This window comes from Cuculus canorus, chromosome 11 (assembly GCF_017976375.1).
Source record: "Cuculus canorus isolate bCucCan1 chromosome 11, bCucCan1.pri, whole genome shotgun sequence".
In the NCBI taxonomy this organism is placed as follows: Eukaryota; Metazoa; Chordata; class Aves; order Cuculiformes; family Cuculidae; genus Cuculus; species Cuculus canorus.
The window spans coordinates 21,735,956-21,750,555 of NC_071411.1; the positions used below are offsets into that span (position 1 = coordinate 21,735,956).

General features: G+C 52.9%; 2 protein-coding genes and 1 long non-coding RNA gene across 3 annotated transcripts in view; 2 read left to right on the forward strand and 1 right to left on the reverse strand.

Moving 5' to 3' along the window:
• The window catches only part of WNT7A (Wnt family member 7A), a 49,024-nt gene extending 39,624 nt beyond the window's left edge, over positions 1-9,400 (reverse strand). Inside the window, exons 1-2 of the mRNA XM_009566985.2 lie at positions 9,272-9,400; positions 7,541-7,767 (exon numbers count right to left, since the gene is read on the reverse strand). Coding sequence (XP_009565280.1) covers positions 7,541-7,767; positions 9,272-9,342 — 298 coding nt within the window. The 5' untranslated portion in view covers positions 9,343-9,400. The remainder of the gene's footprint in view (positions 1-7,540; positions 7,768-9,271) is intronic.
• Positions 1,746-5,398, forward strand: LOC128853276 (uncharacterized). The gene is made up of 4 exons (XR_008451709.1): positions 1,746-1,995; positions 3,279-3,524; positions 4,454-4,719; positions 5,168-5,398. It is a non-coding gene; the product is annotated as an uncharacterized LOC128853276 (long non-coding RNA).
• A 586-nt stretch (positions 9,401-9,986) lies between the features above and the next one.
• LOC128853290 (collagen alpha-1(III) chain-like) overlaps positions 9,987-14,600 on the forward strand; it is a 38,876-nt gene continuing 34,262 nt past the window's right edge. The window contains exons 1-4 of the mRNA XM_054076877.1: positions 9,987-10,221; positions 10,299-10,763; positions 11,222-11,401; positions 11,735-11,829. Coding sequence (XP_053932852.1) covers positions 9,987-10,221; positions 10,299-10,763; positions 11,222-11,401; positions 11,735-11,829 — 975 coding nt within the window. The remainder of the gene's footprint in view (positions 10,222-10,298; positions 10,764-11,221; positions 11,402-11,734; positions 11,830-14,600) is intronic.

Consider the following 14,600-nt stretch of genomic DNA (forward strand, 5'->3'; position numbering starts at 1 on the left):
GGTCAGAGTCCAACCTTCCCAACACTCCCTAAACCATGCCCCTCAGCACCTCATCCACCCATCCCTTAAACCCCTCCAGGGAAGGTGACTCCACCCCCTCCCTGGGCAGCCTCTGCCAGTGCCCAATGACTCTTTCCGTGAAAAATTTTTTCCTGATGTCCAGCCTGACCCTCCTCTGGCAGAGCTTGAGGCCATTCCCCCTTGTCCTGTCCCCTGTCACTTGGGAGATGTCTTCAGACACTTCAGTGATCGGCATGTGAGAATCCCAAGCTGGCTCTAACTTCGTCTCTGAGCTCTGCACCATCAACCATACCACAGTGTCAGATGTCACAAGGGGAAGCACTAAGATGATCACGAGTAAGGGCAAACATCAGTATTACCAGCACAGGTGCCTCTCCTACCACTGAGCATAATTCAGAGGATCGCAGAATGGTTGAGTTTGTAAGGGACCTCAAAGCCCATGCAGTTCCATCCCCTTGTCGTGGGCAGGGACACCTCCTACTGGACCAGGTTGCTCAAAGCCCCATCCAACCTGGCCCTGAGCACTTCCAGGGATGGGGAATTCTCTTCAACACCTGCATACCTTGGGGCAATGATCCTGCAAACACTCCCACGCGTATCTTTGCTCTCATATATAAATGTTTGTGAGACTGGGCTTCGTGAGCTGTGTACCAGCTGCAGAGAGTGCTCTGCATTCTGATTTTAATTTGGCTAACTTCATTTTTTACTTCTAAATCTGAACAATTTGTGAAGAGCTTCATTCACAGCGGTTAGAAATGAGAACTTAGTTTGAAAAAAAAAAGCACAAGACCTTGATGGTGCGTAGGAAACAGGACCTAAGCCTGCAAGACAAAGTGGATTCCCTTGCGAGAAGGCAGTAGGTGCTCAGCAGTTTGGTACCACTAAGCATGTTTTTAAATAGCTTGGCCCGCCCCATCGGTCACCCTCATAAAATGACTAAACTGGGAAATAAAAGACAGTTTCTGTCTATCTCACTGGAAAACGTGGATTGTATTTTCTGTTATTTAAAGCCAAAGGGTCAGAGAGGGATTTATCAGCAGTGCCATGAGCTGAACTATGACTGTGGAAGTATAAAGATGGAAAACACAACATAGCTCACCAATTATGTGCCATAGCTAATGCTGCCTCACATCTCCCTACAGAGGTCGTAACTCACAGCTAGGAGCAATGAAGAACAGAATCATAGAATCGTATCATAGAATCATAGAATAGTTTAGGTTGGAAGAGACCTTAAGGATCATCTAGTTCCAACCCCCCTGCCGTGGGGAGGGACAGAACAGAACAGAGCAGAACAGAACTCTCTGCTTTGGTGTGCGCCTTCTCCTTCCTTGGTAGGCGATGTATGGCTTGCAGGTTCTTCATTTCTATCTTTCTTTAACCTAACAGGCATGACCACAGCTTAAGAAAATAATTGTTTTTTCCTATAGAATCAGAATCATTAAGGTTGGAAAAGACCTCTAAGGTCATCCAGTCCAGCTGGACTGTAATGATTCAAGTGTTGAGGGGTTTGGAGCCTTAAAATATTGTATGGACTTGCAATGAAAATAAATAACCAGGCAGAGTGGTCGTTGCAAAGATTACTGACAATAAATAAAATAAGTAGAGTTGCTGTAAGAGGCATTTGAGGCTTTGGGCGGGTTTAGTCACTGTCCGCTTTCACAAGCTAAGATCTGTTTCATCAACACACTAAATTCTTGGAAACACTGCAGGTATAGTGACTATTTTTGAAAATACCATCTTTAAGGTTATAAAACCACAGCTTAAGGTATGTGCATCATGGAAATCAAAGCCAATGTTTTGCAGTTCAAAGAGTTCCCCCTTTTCCAGCAGCTCTGATCCCTCCACACCACTGCCTGACTTCAGAAACCCCCACATGCTGACCTTGCGAGAAGAGAGAGTTCTTCTACCTTCCTAATGAAATGTAATCTTTCGGTTGCTCTGAAACATGTACTCACAAGACACATCCAAAGGCAGGTATGAAAACCTTCTAGTGGGAATTCCAACTGCACTGACCTTGGGGCAATGTTTTATCTTACTGTGACAGTCCCTGCTGAGGAAGATTGACTTTTTGGCATGGAGCAGCAGGCTGGGTTTGGGATGTTCAGGCCATATTTCAGGCCTGATTTCTGTTTTGCTTACAAATAACTGTTCTCGTGCAAGACGCTGATATTAAGAACTGGTTGTAACGGCTAGAAACTTAACATAGAAATGCAAATCCTAACCCTGCCTGAGTAGATAGCAAGGCTCCTGTTAATTAGAACAATATTTCCTTTCTGTATATCTCAGGGGCTTCATAACACCACTGGTTCGGAAAACAGAGTATTTAACAATCAAAATATTGGCCACATGGAACAGAATCATAGAATTGTTTGGTTGGAAGAGACCTTTGAGATTATTGAACCCAGCTGTACCTGTTCACTGCTAAACCACACCTCCAAGAACCTCATCTTCCCATCTTTTAGACCCCTCAGGGATGGGGTCCACCACTGCCCTGGGCAGCAGTTCCAGTGCCTGAGAATCCTTTCGATGAAGAAATTTTTCCTTATATCTGATCTAAACCTCCCCTGGCACAACTTGAGGCCCTCCCTGGTGATATGCAAGGTCAGGCTGGATGGGGCTTTGAGCAACCTGATCCAATGGGAGGTTGGAATTGGATGGGCTTTGAGGTCCCTTCTGACCCAAACCATTCTGTGATTCTATGATTCTGTAAAGAGGAACAATCAATAGTGTAGTTACTCATTGGCTTGTGATCATCACAAAGAGCAAACTTACTGTTGACTACCTGTTCACAAAGCTGTACACTGCAAAACGGACCACTCAGATGTCTGATGAAAAGCCTTTGGCACTACTCTTTCTGTCATCCAACAGAGCTCAAATCTGTTTTTCAGATTCTATCAAAGACAGCCTTCGTTGCTCAGTTGTTCAGGCTGGAACCACATTTCACTTGAAGACACGTGTGCAGGGGTTTTTTTGGCCTATCCTGCTTTAAAACCTTGGGTTTGATTGTGGCCATCTTCAGGCACAGAACTGCTGGCCACTGTAACAAATACGTTTGGTTTTAGAAGTGTCCATAATTGCAGTGTTGCGTCATCTCCATGGGTATTTTAAAATTCTCTTTGTGACTTTACATTATTAATAAGGTGTCCACAAAATCGTCTAGAAAAAGAAGTCCTTGCGTTGATCTTGATTGCAACTTTTGTATTTCCTGTCAAACTGATGTCACTTTTACTCTGTTATTTCTCTTCATAATATCACAGAATTACCTGAGTTGGAAGGGACCCACAAGGACCATCGAGTCCAACTCCTGTCCCTGCACAGCACAACCCCAACATTCACACCGTGGGGCTGAGGGTGTTGGCCAAAGGCTTCTGGAATATTGTCAGGCTTTGTGCCGTGACTGCTCCCTGGGAGCTGTTCCAGTGCTCCATCACCCTCTGCGGAAAGACTAACTTCCAACCTAGCTCTCCCCTGGCACATTGGCACTATCATCACCAGCTGTCATGGTAAGATACCATAGTATGTCAGTAGGGATGAATCTCTCTTTTGAAGGACAAACTAGATAAAATGACACAAGAAACAGAGAGCATATGCTGGGCGCTGGCTGGAAGTATGCTAGAATGAGCTGGAAACTCAAGCCTGTGATCACAATAACACCATATGAAGCATGGTTGAATGTCAATGGTTGCTAACTATAGTCCTACAACTAAATTAGCACTGGAAGACTGATTATACATGAATTTGTTAAAATAGAGACACGCATGCTACAGATTAGAATAGGAACATTATGTTTGGTGTTTTTCTTCTACAGGCTTCGAAGTGTGTCACCACCTGTTGCCATTTTAAAAATAGGAAAGAGAAGCACAGAGGAGAAAACTGTCATAGAATCATGGAATGGTTTGGGTTGGAAGGGACCTCAAAGCCCATCCAGTTCCAACCACTGCCATGGGCAGGGACACCTCCCACTGAATTAGGTTCCTCAGAGCCCCATCCAACCTGGCCTTGAACCCCTCCAGGGATGGGGCAGCCACCACTGCTCTGGGCAACCTGGGCCAGGGCCTCCCCACCCTCACAGCAAAACATTTCTTCCTAAAATCTCATCTCAATCTCTCCTTTTTTAGCTCACTGGTCCCTCCACCGCACAACAGCAGAGCCATGAGGAGAGGGTTTGCCTGCTGAATCACCCTGCAGTGGCAACAAGAGAATTTAATTTGGGTACAATTGCATAACTTTCATAAAAGACATTACCCAGTAAAGGTGAAAGCGATGAAACCCTGTTTTGAAGAGATTAGCTTGGTGTGCTGACAAAACCGTGGGTTGGGAAATAGTTCACAAGAATGTGTGGTATCCAAGGGAACGTATTTGTATGGACTCACACACAAGAATCCTATTAGCATGAGAGTTACTTAAGCCCATCCTCCCAAATTGATCTTAGGCTTTGCTCGTCGCGCACGTTCAGCAGTGTGGTGGCAAGGGGAACCTCATTACCGTCATTCTGAAGTCATAGCCTAATCATAGAGCAAGTACATCAGCACCACTCCAGCGCGAAGCCCTCTCGCAGAGAACACAGAATGAGGTCATGAGCGGCCCGCTGACTTTAGTGCCAGGGGCAAGACAAAGGTGCGCTGCGTCCTGCCGAGGTAATGACTTCAAGGATGCAATCAGCAGAGAAATGTAATCACCCAGTGAATGCTATAAAAGGTACGAATGCATTAGTGGCTTTTTGAGTTGTGTCTTGTAATACAGACCGGGTCAAAGGACTGAGATTCCAGAGATGATGGTGCCAATTAAAAAAGCTACAAGGGTACAATGTCTTTGCCCTAATGTTAAACTGGATTGTTCTTGTGCACAGAAACCTTAAAATATATCCTATTTGTTACATCATCCTTTATGTCATAGACTCATGGAATTACAGAATGATTTGGGTTGGAAGGGACCTCAAAGCCCATCCAGTTCCATCCCTCTGCCATGGGCAGGGACACCTCCCACGGGATCAGGTTGCTCAAAGCCTCATCCAACCTGGCCTGGAACACCTCCAGGGATGGAGCAGCCACCACTGCTCTGGACAGCCTTGGCCAGGGCCTCCCCACCCTCACAGCAAAACATTTCTTCCTACGATCCTATCTCAATCTCCCCTCTTGCACCATAGAGCCATTTCAGCCCTGGAAGCTGCTCGGAGGTCTCCCCAGAGCCTTCTCTTCTCCAGGCTGAACAACCCCAACTCTCTCAGCCTGTCCTCACATGGGAGGTGCTCCAGCCTTCAGTTCATCTCTGTGGCCCCCTCTGGCCTCACTCCAACAGCTCCATGGCCTTCCTGTGCTGAGGACACCAGAACTGAACGCAGGGCTCCAGGTAGGGTCTCACCAGATTGGATCTGATGGGCAGAATCCCCTCCCTCACCCACTGGTCACACACACAACATCTTTCTTTTTGATGTCAGATCTTTCTTTTTGATCTCGCTCTTTCCTGCTTAGAGGAAGGCACACGGTCCTGATCTCCTCCTGTTTGAGGGCACCAGATTTGACTGATGGCTTTATGGCATATAGATTTTACATGAAAATGTATAACCTGTTTAAAATTGAAGGTTTTGGTTATTCTTTTAACGAGTTCTATCATTTGGATACCATTCAACTCTTGACTGCGCTCTGAAACCAGCGATGAATTTGCCCTATCCATCTTAGCCCCGTAATGGATAGATAGAACGTATTAAGAGTTGTCACCTCAAAGACAGATCAAAGTCTACTTCCTTTAATATTGACTTTCTTTAAAAGGACCTAAATATATCCCGCTAGCTAAATAATTCAATTTTGGGAGGAGGGGAGGAACTGAGCGCATGTTTATCCAACAGACCACAACAACTCTGCAGTTTCATGAGTTGTTGGTGAAGAAGAAATCCTTCTCACATTTTCTGTTTGAGGAAATGTTACTCTTAATGTAAATGAGCCCAAAGCTGTCAGCGATCCAAATGGCCTCTTCACTGACCTAAGTAGCAAACGCTTGCATGGATCACTGACAGGAACAGCTCAGCTCAAGGAATAGAAACAATGAGCTAATCTGAAGAAACAGTCCTTTTTCAGACACTTCACAGTGTTGTGCAGGGTGGGATTTGCAGTCCCTACTTGACTCACTCTGTTTGATTTATCAAAGGTGTTGAAAGACCAGTAACTCACACGGGGCTTTCAAATGGAGTCATCTTGTTCTCTTGATGTTCTTTCCTTAAATATCTCTAAGTTTTGGAGAATATCCATTTCAGCGTGCAAACGAGTGATAAAATACACTTGCAATTAACTTCTTTGGGACATGCAGAGCGGTGGCAGTGCTGCAGCTCTGCATCGCATGGGAATGCAAGGAATGAGGCACTAGGGCTGGTCCTGCCATTGTTCCACGTATAATGGAACGGTGCCTGGAGCCAGCGCAGTCCAGAGGGCTTCCCAACCAGCCAGAAGCCAGGCACAGCTGCTGAACTACTGCTTGGGGCTCTTCCAGCTTCTGCCCTCATTCTCATGAAACATCCATGGTTTCTATCACCGTTTGACTGATTTTCTGCTTTTTTGCATCTAGATTTTAGATGGTGAGGAGGCAGAAAGAGCTCAAGGCTGGAAACCGCACATCCCAACTTCAGCGTCTGGATGCAGAATGCTTTACTGTAAGTAATTAGTTTCCAACAATGCCTCTAAAAATGGCTATACCTGTATTAGCAAAAGACTTCTTGCTCTTTGTGTTTTGGGCGGTGTGGAATCAACAAACAGAGTGAGCTCCACTATTAGGCTGTGTTGTGCAGTCCAGGGGTATAAGAGATTTAATCTCGGCTCTGTTTCCTGAGCTATTTTTGTCCGTCATTATTAATGCTTGTTTTAGTCAAGAATTTTGATTTCTTTTGTACTGTTGCAATAACTGAAAGAAATGGAAACTGGAAATGGGATCTTCTGCCTGTTGACCAGGACAGTTCATTTAGAAATGTCCTGATGTCTCAAAGCAGATCACACCCCTTCTTTCTGGCTGGGAGGGAGGGCATTAGAGTTGCTATGAAATAACTATTTCACATGAGGGAAATCTTTTGTAATGAGACACAACAGAGAGAAACACCAGGCCAGTATCACTGTGGAGGCATCTGCACCCCAGAAATGCATTTCTATCTCCTCTCTGACCACTGCCTTTAACCAGAACCATACAGCTTTTTCACATCCATAAGTACAGGAATGAGGCTGCTGTCCCATGCACACAAACGGAAATTTGGGGGAGCAGGGAAGTGAAATATGGTGGAAGCTAAGGGCTGTGGAAGTGCTTTCCTAAACCACAGCAAGGTACCAGAGCAGGTACCTGGCTAGGAGAAAGCACCAACATCCGAACCCGTCTGTAAAACAGCCACAGCATCCAGGTGATGGTCCTGGCTGGCTGGCACGTGCCATGCGAGCTGGTCTTCCCCAACGCCAACAGCCGCCCCCCGTGGCAATCCCCACGTGCCCTCCTTTGGTGTGGCGTGGGTGGGAGCCGGTCGGTGGTGAGCAGAGAGGCAACGTACCTACTTTGAGCTCCTTCCCGAAGACGGTCCTCTCTCCTAGGGCAGAGCAGTTCCAGCGCCCGTTTCGAAACTGGAACTGGCACTCGTTGATGCCCATCTGGGACCCTTCGCCAATGACGATAATAGCGTCGGGCCTGCTCTGACAGATGGCTCGCTGCCGGGGAGCAAGCCCCGGGATCTTGTTACAGATGATGCTGGCTCCCAGGGCTACCACAGAGGAAAAACCCCTGCAACGACAAAACAGCGGCCGTGGCTGAGGGGCAGCTCGTAGAATCATAGAGTCGTTAAGGCTGGAAAAGACCTCTAAGATCATCCAGTCCCACCCCACCATGCCTACTAAACCACGTCCTGAAGTGTCACATCTACACATTTTTTGACCCCTCCAGGTGTGAAGACTCCCCCACTGCCCTGAGCAGCCTCTGCCAGGGCTTCACCACTCTGTCAGTAAAGCAATGTTTCCTGAGATCCAACCTAAACCTCCCCTGGCACAACTTGAGGCCATTCCCCCTCATCCCATCACTTGTTACTTGAAAGAAGAGCCCAGCACCCACAACCTCCTTTCCAGGAGCTGCAGAGGGTGATGAGGTCTCCCCTCAGCCTCCTCTTTTCCAGGCTGAACAGCCCCAGGGCCCTCTGCTGCCTCTCACAACCCTTGTGCTCCAGTCCCTTCCCCAGCCTCGTTGCCCTTCTCATCCCGCAGGTGGACGCAGCAATCCCACTGCCTTCCCACGACACAGGACGCAGCCGTGGCAGGTGCCCCGGGAAAGCACACGCCTTCCCCCTCTCTTCCCTCTCCCTGTCTCTACAGCCAAAACAGAGCTCAGGAGTGTGTGGGCTCCTGCCAAAAACGGGACCCAACTTCCTCGTTGGGACAAGAAAGCGCAGGCAGCAGCGTAGCCCGGGCCACGCGCAGGCGGCGGCTGGGAGGGTTTTCCCTCTGATGTTGGACAGGAGGGAGGGAGGGAATGGGGGAACCCATGCTCCCAGCCCTGGAGCTGCACCTGGGTGTGCAGTGGCACCGGGGATGGGGAGGATGCGGGACTGGGGAGGATGCGGGACCGGGGAGGATGCGGGACTGGGGAGGATGCGGGACCGGGGAGGATGCGGGACCAGGGAGGATGCGGGACCAGGGAGGATGCGGGACTGGGTGATGCTGCAGGTGCTGTGGGATCGGGGATGCTGAGGGATTAGGGATGCTGCGGGACAGGGGAGGATGTGGGATCGGGATGCTGTGGGACTGGAGATGCTGCGGGACCTGGGATGCTGCAGGACACGGGATGCTGAGAGACAGGGGATGCTGCAGAAATGGGGAGGATGCGGGACCGGGGATGCTGCAGGACTGGGTGATGCTGCAGGATGCTGTGGGATCAGGGATGCTGCGGGACGGGGGATGCTGTGGGATAGGGGATACTGTGGGATCGGGGAGCCGCTCCCTCTCTTCTCCCCTGCCGGTGCTGGACTGCAGCCGCACAGGGGGTTCGATGCGGGACAGAGAGGAACCGGCAGCCCTGGGGGTGCCCGCCTCCCCCTCCCCGCCGCTCCGCATCCCAGGGGCGTCCGGAGGTGCGGGGGCTCTGCGGGGCTGTTGAGAAACACCCGTGATCCCCACCGTCACCGCTGCTTTTCGGCGAGTTCCGAGCTGCGCGGTGACAGGTCTGGGCAGGTTCTGCGGGGAGCGCGGCTGGCGGAAAGGAAAGGGAGAAAGGGAGAGGGGAAAAAAGGGTTCCTTACCCGATTTTGATGTAGACGATGCCCAGGCTCAGGAAGATGTGGAAGATCCAGCGCCTTGTTTTCCTGTTCATATTCCTTGCTTGCCGGTGTCTCAGCCCAACATGCGAAACGGTGCCCCGCAGCGCTGCCCTCGGGGCCGGGCTAAGAAGGGCTGAGCCGGGCTGTGCGGGGCTGTGCGGGTATGAGAGAGTCGGGATGAGCGGGGATGAGCCGGGCTGAGAGGGACTGAGCGGGTCCGGGAGGGTCCGGGCTGTGCGGGGCTGAACGGTCCGGGCTGTGCGGGGCCGTGTGAGTTGGGACAATGCGGCCCCGCACGGGTCCAGGCGGTGCGAGTCAGGGCTGTGTGGATCGAAGCGGTGCGGGGCGGGTCCGGGCTGTGCCGCTCAGGGCTGTGCGGGGCCGGCAGGTGCGGATCTGAGCCGGGCGGGTCTGTGCGGGTCGTGTCCGGGCGGCTCTGGGCTCTACGGTGCTGTGCGGGTCCGATCGGTGCTGGTCGGGACCGGGCGGGTCCGGGCTGTGCGAACGGGTCGGTGCGGGTCGGGACTGGGTCTGTGCGGCTCCGTGTGGGTCGGTGCCGGCTCTGTGCGACTCGACGCGGATCGGGACCGGGCTGTGCCGCTCGATGCGGGTCAGGACCGGGTCCGTGCGGGTCGGTGCGGGTCAGGGCCGGGTCTGTGCGGATCAGGACAGGGTCAGGACCGGGCTGTGCGTCTCGATGCGGGTCGGTGCGGATCAGGACCGGGTCCGTGCGGGTCGGTGCGGGTCAGGACCGGACTGTGTGGCTCGGTGCGGGTCGGTGCGGGTCAGTTTGGCTCAGCTGAGCGGAGCAGCCCCCGCCGCGCCCCGCGCCCCGCAGCCGGGTCTGCGCTCCCCATGGCCCGGGTTCCCGCACACGGAGCGCGTTATTCCCGGCGGCGAGCGGGCTGCGGGCTGCCGGCGGGTGCCGCCGGGTTCGATGCTCACTGTCTCCCTCTCCTCCTCTCTTCCCCCCCCTTTTTTTTTTCCTCCTTTCCTCCCTCTTCTCCAGCTCCTTGGGCGTGTTCTCCAGAGGAGGGAGTTGTCCAGTCGGGGGGGGAGCGGGGCGGGGGAGGTGGGAGCGGCGGGCGGATCACCTGCCCGCCCGGGGGCTCGCAGCGATCGCCCTCCCGCGGGCCCGGCAGCAGCTCGGGGGGGTCTCACCGGGGGCAGCCCCCGGCGCTGGCCCCGGACCCCCGGGCGGCATCGGGCATCGGGCCCCGCCGCTCCCGCCCCGTCCGGCGCCGCCAGCGCGGCCCGAACCTGCGCTCCGCCGCCCCGCCCGGCCTCGGGCCGCCCGGCCCCGCCGCCCGCCTTTATGCCCCGGCTCCGACGCTCCTCCCCTCGCTCTGCCTCCCCGCGGGGAAACGGCGGCTCCGAGCCCTCCCGGGAGCCCGGACCCGCAACACCGGCGCGGCGGGTCCCGCAGCATCCCGGGCGCCCCGTAGCATCCCTGGGTATCCCATAGCATCCCTGGGTATCCCATAGCATCCCGGGCGCCCCGTAGCATCCCTGGGTATCCCATAGCGTCCCTAGGTATCCCATAGCATCCCGTGCAGCCCGTAGCATCCCTGGGCATCCCATAGCATCCCTGAGTATCCCATAGCATCCCTGGGTATCCCATAGCATCCCGGGCAGCCCGTAGCAGCCCTGAGTATCCCATAGCGTCCCTGGGTATCCCATAGCATCCCGGGCAGCCCGTAGCAGCCCTGAGTATCCCATAGCGTCCCGGGCAGCCCATAGCATCCCTGGGTATCCCATAGCATCCCGGGCATCCCTTAGCATCCCTCGGTATCCCACAGCATTCCCAACTGCCCGCAGCATCCCGAGTATCCCGTAGCATCTCTGGGTATCCCACAGCATCTTGGGCATCCCATAGTATCCCGGGCAGCCATAGCATCCCGGGCACTTCGCAGCATCCCCAACTGCCCGCAGCATCCCGCAACATCCTCAACAGCCTGCAGCAGCCCTGGCAACCCACAGCATCCCAAGTAGCCCGCAGCATCCCGGGTAGCCCGCAGCACCCCGGGTATCCCGGCAGCGGCGCTCGGTCGCGCAGCGGGGCTGTCCCGAGGAGCGTCCTGGCTCCTGACCGCAGGAATTCACACGGATACGGTGACTTATTTTATTACTCACTTGAAATATTTCAAACAGGGAGGTTACCGAAATGATGACGGGGGTGCGGTGCGGGAATTGTTCTGCTGATAGTGTTGGTCTGAAAACACGAAAACCCATGGCAGGATCCGAGGGACCAAAGCGTGTCTCGAGGGGCAGCGGAAATAAGGGGGGATTCGGGAAGATAAGGGGGGATGCAGGAAAATGTGGGGAGGTGCGGGGACATAAGGGAGATGCTGCGACTCGGGCTGCACAGGTCTCCCCCCTTCCCTCTCTTTTCCCTCAGCGATTCCCCCGTTCCCCGGTGCTTTCCCAGCCCCTCTCTGCCCGTAGCCCCACCGCGGGCCGCCTTTGCCCGGGGCGGGGATCGAACCGGCGTTTTTAGAGGCGCGATCGGCCTCGAGCGCGGCCCCGCTGGGAAAGGCTTTGTACGCGCGCCACCTGGCGGGGCCGGCGGGGGAGGCAGCGCGGGAAGCGAGTAGAGGGCAGAGAGGGGAGGGGAGAAAGGAGAGAGAAGAGAGGAGACAGAGTGGGGAGGGAGAGGAGGGAAAGCGGAGAGGGGAAAGAGCAGAGAGGGGAGAGGGGGAGAAAGGGGAAGGAGGGGAGATAGAGGGGAGATGAGAGAGAGGAGAGGGGGACCGAGCAGGGAGAGAAAGAGGAGAGAGGGAGAGAAAGGGGAAAGGGGGGAGAGAGGAAAGAGAGGGGACAGAAAGGGGAGAGAGGAGAAAGAGGGAGGATAGAAAGAGGGGAAAGGAGAGAGAAGAGAGGGGACAGAGTGGGGAGAGAGGGGATAAAGCAGAGTAGGGAGAGAGGGGAGAGGGGGAGAAAGGAGAAAGAGGGGAGAGGAGAGAGTGGAGAGGAGAGAGGGGAGAGGGGGGCCAGCAGGGAGAGAAAGAGGAGAGAGGAGAGAAAGGGGAAAGGGGGGAGAAAGAGGAGAGAGGGACTGAGTGGGGAGAGAAAGATGGAACGTGGAACAGAGAGAGCGGGGAAGGGAGAGGAGAGATAGTGGGACAGAGGGACAGAGTGGAGAGTGGGACAGAGTGGGGAGAGTCGGGGAGGGAGGTACAGAGTGTGGAGAGAAGAGAGAGAGCGGGACAGAGCAGGGAGAGCGAGATAAAGAGGGAGAGCAGGACAGAACAGGCAGAGGAGGGGGACAGAGTGGGACAGAACAAACAGAGGCGGACAGAGCGGGGCAGAGGGGGCTGAGGGAGCAGAGCCAGCAGCTCTGGGCACCTGCAGCGGATTGGGGGCGGTGGGAGTCGCTGCCCCGGCTCTTCTGCAGCCTCAATTGTAATAAAGCAGGTGCCCGGCCCTGGAGCGTGCCAGGCACAACCAGTGGGCAGAGCACACAGCTGGTGCAGGGGAATCCAGGGCAGCGTAGAGTCATGAGAAGTAAATTCAAGGCTTAGGGTCTTGAATTAGAAGTAAATTCAATCTTGTTTGAGGAGGAAGGAAACCCCACAGAAAAGGAAAGTGCTGTGCAGAGAGAGGCAGAAAGGCATCGCTCCGATCTGCGTTTGGCTGCGTCCATAGATCAGCGAGGAACATATTGTGTTGATGTTAACGGTGAGTGCAGTCCCAGACATGGTGCTGGGACAGGCATTCCGTGCACTGGGAGATGGGAACTGCTGTGGAATAACCAGAGGATTTTGGAGAACTGGGGTACCCTGCACACAACACACACTCCTACAGCAAACGCAGACAGAGATAGTCACCAGGGTCTCGTGAGGTACAGAGACGGAAGGTTAGGCAGGGTGGGATGGTCCTGCATAGAATCATGGAATGGCTTGAGTTGGAAAAGACCTCGAAGCCCACCCAGTCCAACCCCCTGCCATGGGCAGGGACACCTCCCAGTGGATCAGGTTCCTCCAAGCCCCATCCAACCTGGCCTGGAACCCCTCCAGGGATGGGGCAGCCACCACTGCTCTGGGCAACCTGGGCCAGGGCCTCCCCTCCCTCACAGCAAAACATTTCTTCCCGATATCTCATCTCAATCTCCCTTCTTGCAGCTGAAAACTGTTCCCCTCATCCTGTCCCTGCACTCCCTGATCAAGAGCCTCAAATTCTGCTTTTTTAATTTATTTCCTATACTGAAGCCAGTGATGTTCCATCCAGTTCAGCCTCAGCGAGTTGGCACAGCACCAGGGGTTTGGGATAGGTCAAGTCTGAGCAAATTGTTTTCTTAGGGTCCAGTAAGTGCAGAAAATGGCAAAGCCTCCTTAGAAAATGAAGATAAATAATTTACTGGACTAATCAATGCCTTTCTCTTCCTCTGTTTGCTTCTAAAGAAATTGTGACCTGGATATACGTGAGCATGGGAAGCACACAGAAAACACCCACCATTCCTGTGCAGATTACAGGAGGGTAGTTTGTATTGTTCAGCAAATTTCTCAACTATTTAAAACACCATTTCAAATCCTGTAGACCTTAAATGCTCCTTCAGCCATATGTGGTCTTTCTAGTGGTCTATAGTAACTCAGCTTTACCTACCACTTGTTTTACAGTGCATATAGATATCTCCAGCTTCCTTTTTTTCACACTATGTCTTTCTATTTATTACTTTCTAATCTCTGCATAACAAAAGTAATACGAGGCATGAAAAATTATTCTATTTCTCTTAACAAAGTACAGCGATAAGTTACAGGCAAACTGGTAAATTAACACAAAACTTGGAAAATCAATTAGAAATCAATATCAGAAACATCAGAGCCAGGAAATCACCTGTGGCAATAGGAATGAACTTGAAATTGCCTTCTTAGGAGGTTTCGAGAAGCTCCTGGCTCACAGTGGTTGGAACTGGATGATCTTTAAGGTCCATTCCAAGCCAAACCATTCAGAGTCTATGATTCTATAAGATGTCTGCAGGTAGGAATCCAGCTCTCTGGATTCACACATTTTGCATATGTATCTTGGGAGAGAACAACCACCCCACCTCCCCACCCAGCCTGAGAGCAAGCAGGCGCTGTATTTTGTCCACAATGGAAGAGGAGAAACCTTGAGAAACTGATTGATCCCAAGCTGTCAGGAGGGGAGCGGGTGAGTGGCAGTTTCTGATTCGTGATTTGAGCAAGGGGGGTTCTCCTGAGATGCTCGCAGCTATGAGGAATCACACTTTCATGCAGACCTAGTAGCTTTCATAGAATAGTTTGGGTCGGAAGGGACCTTAAAGCCCATCCAGTTCCACCCCCTGCCATGGGCA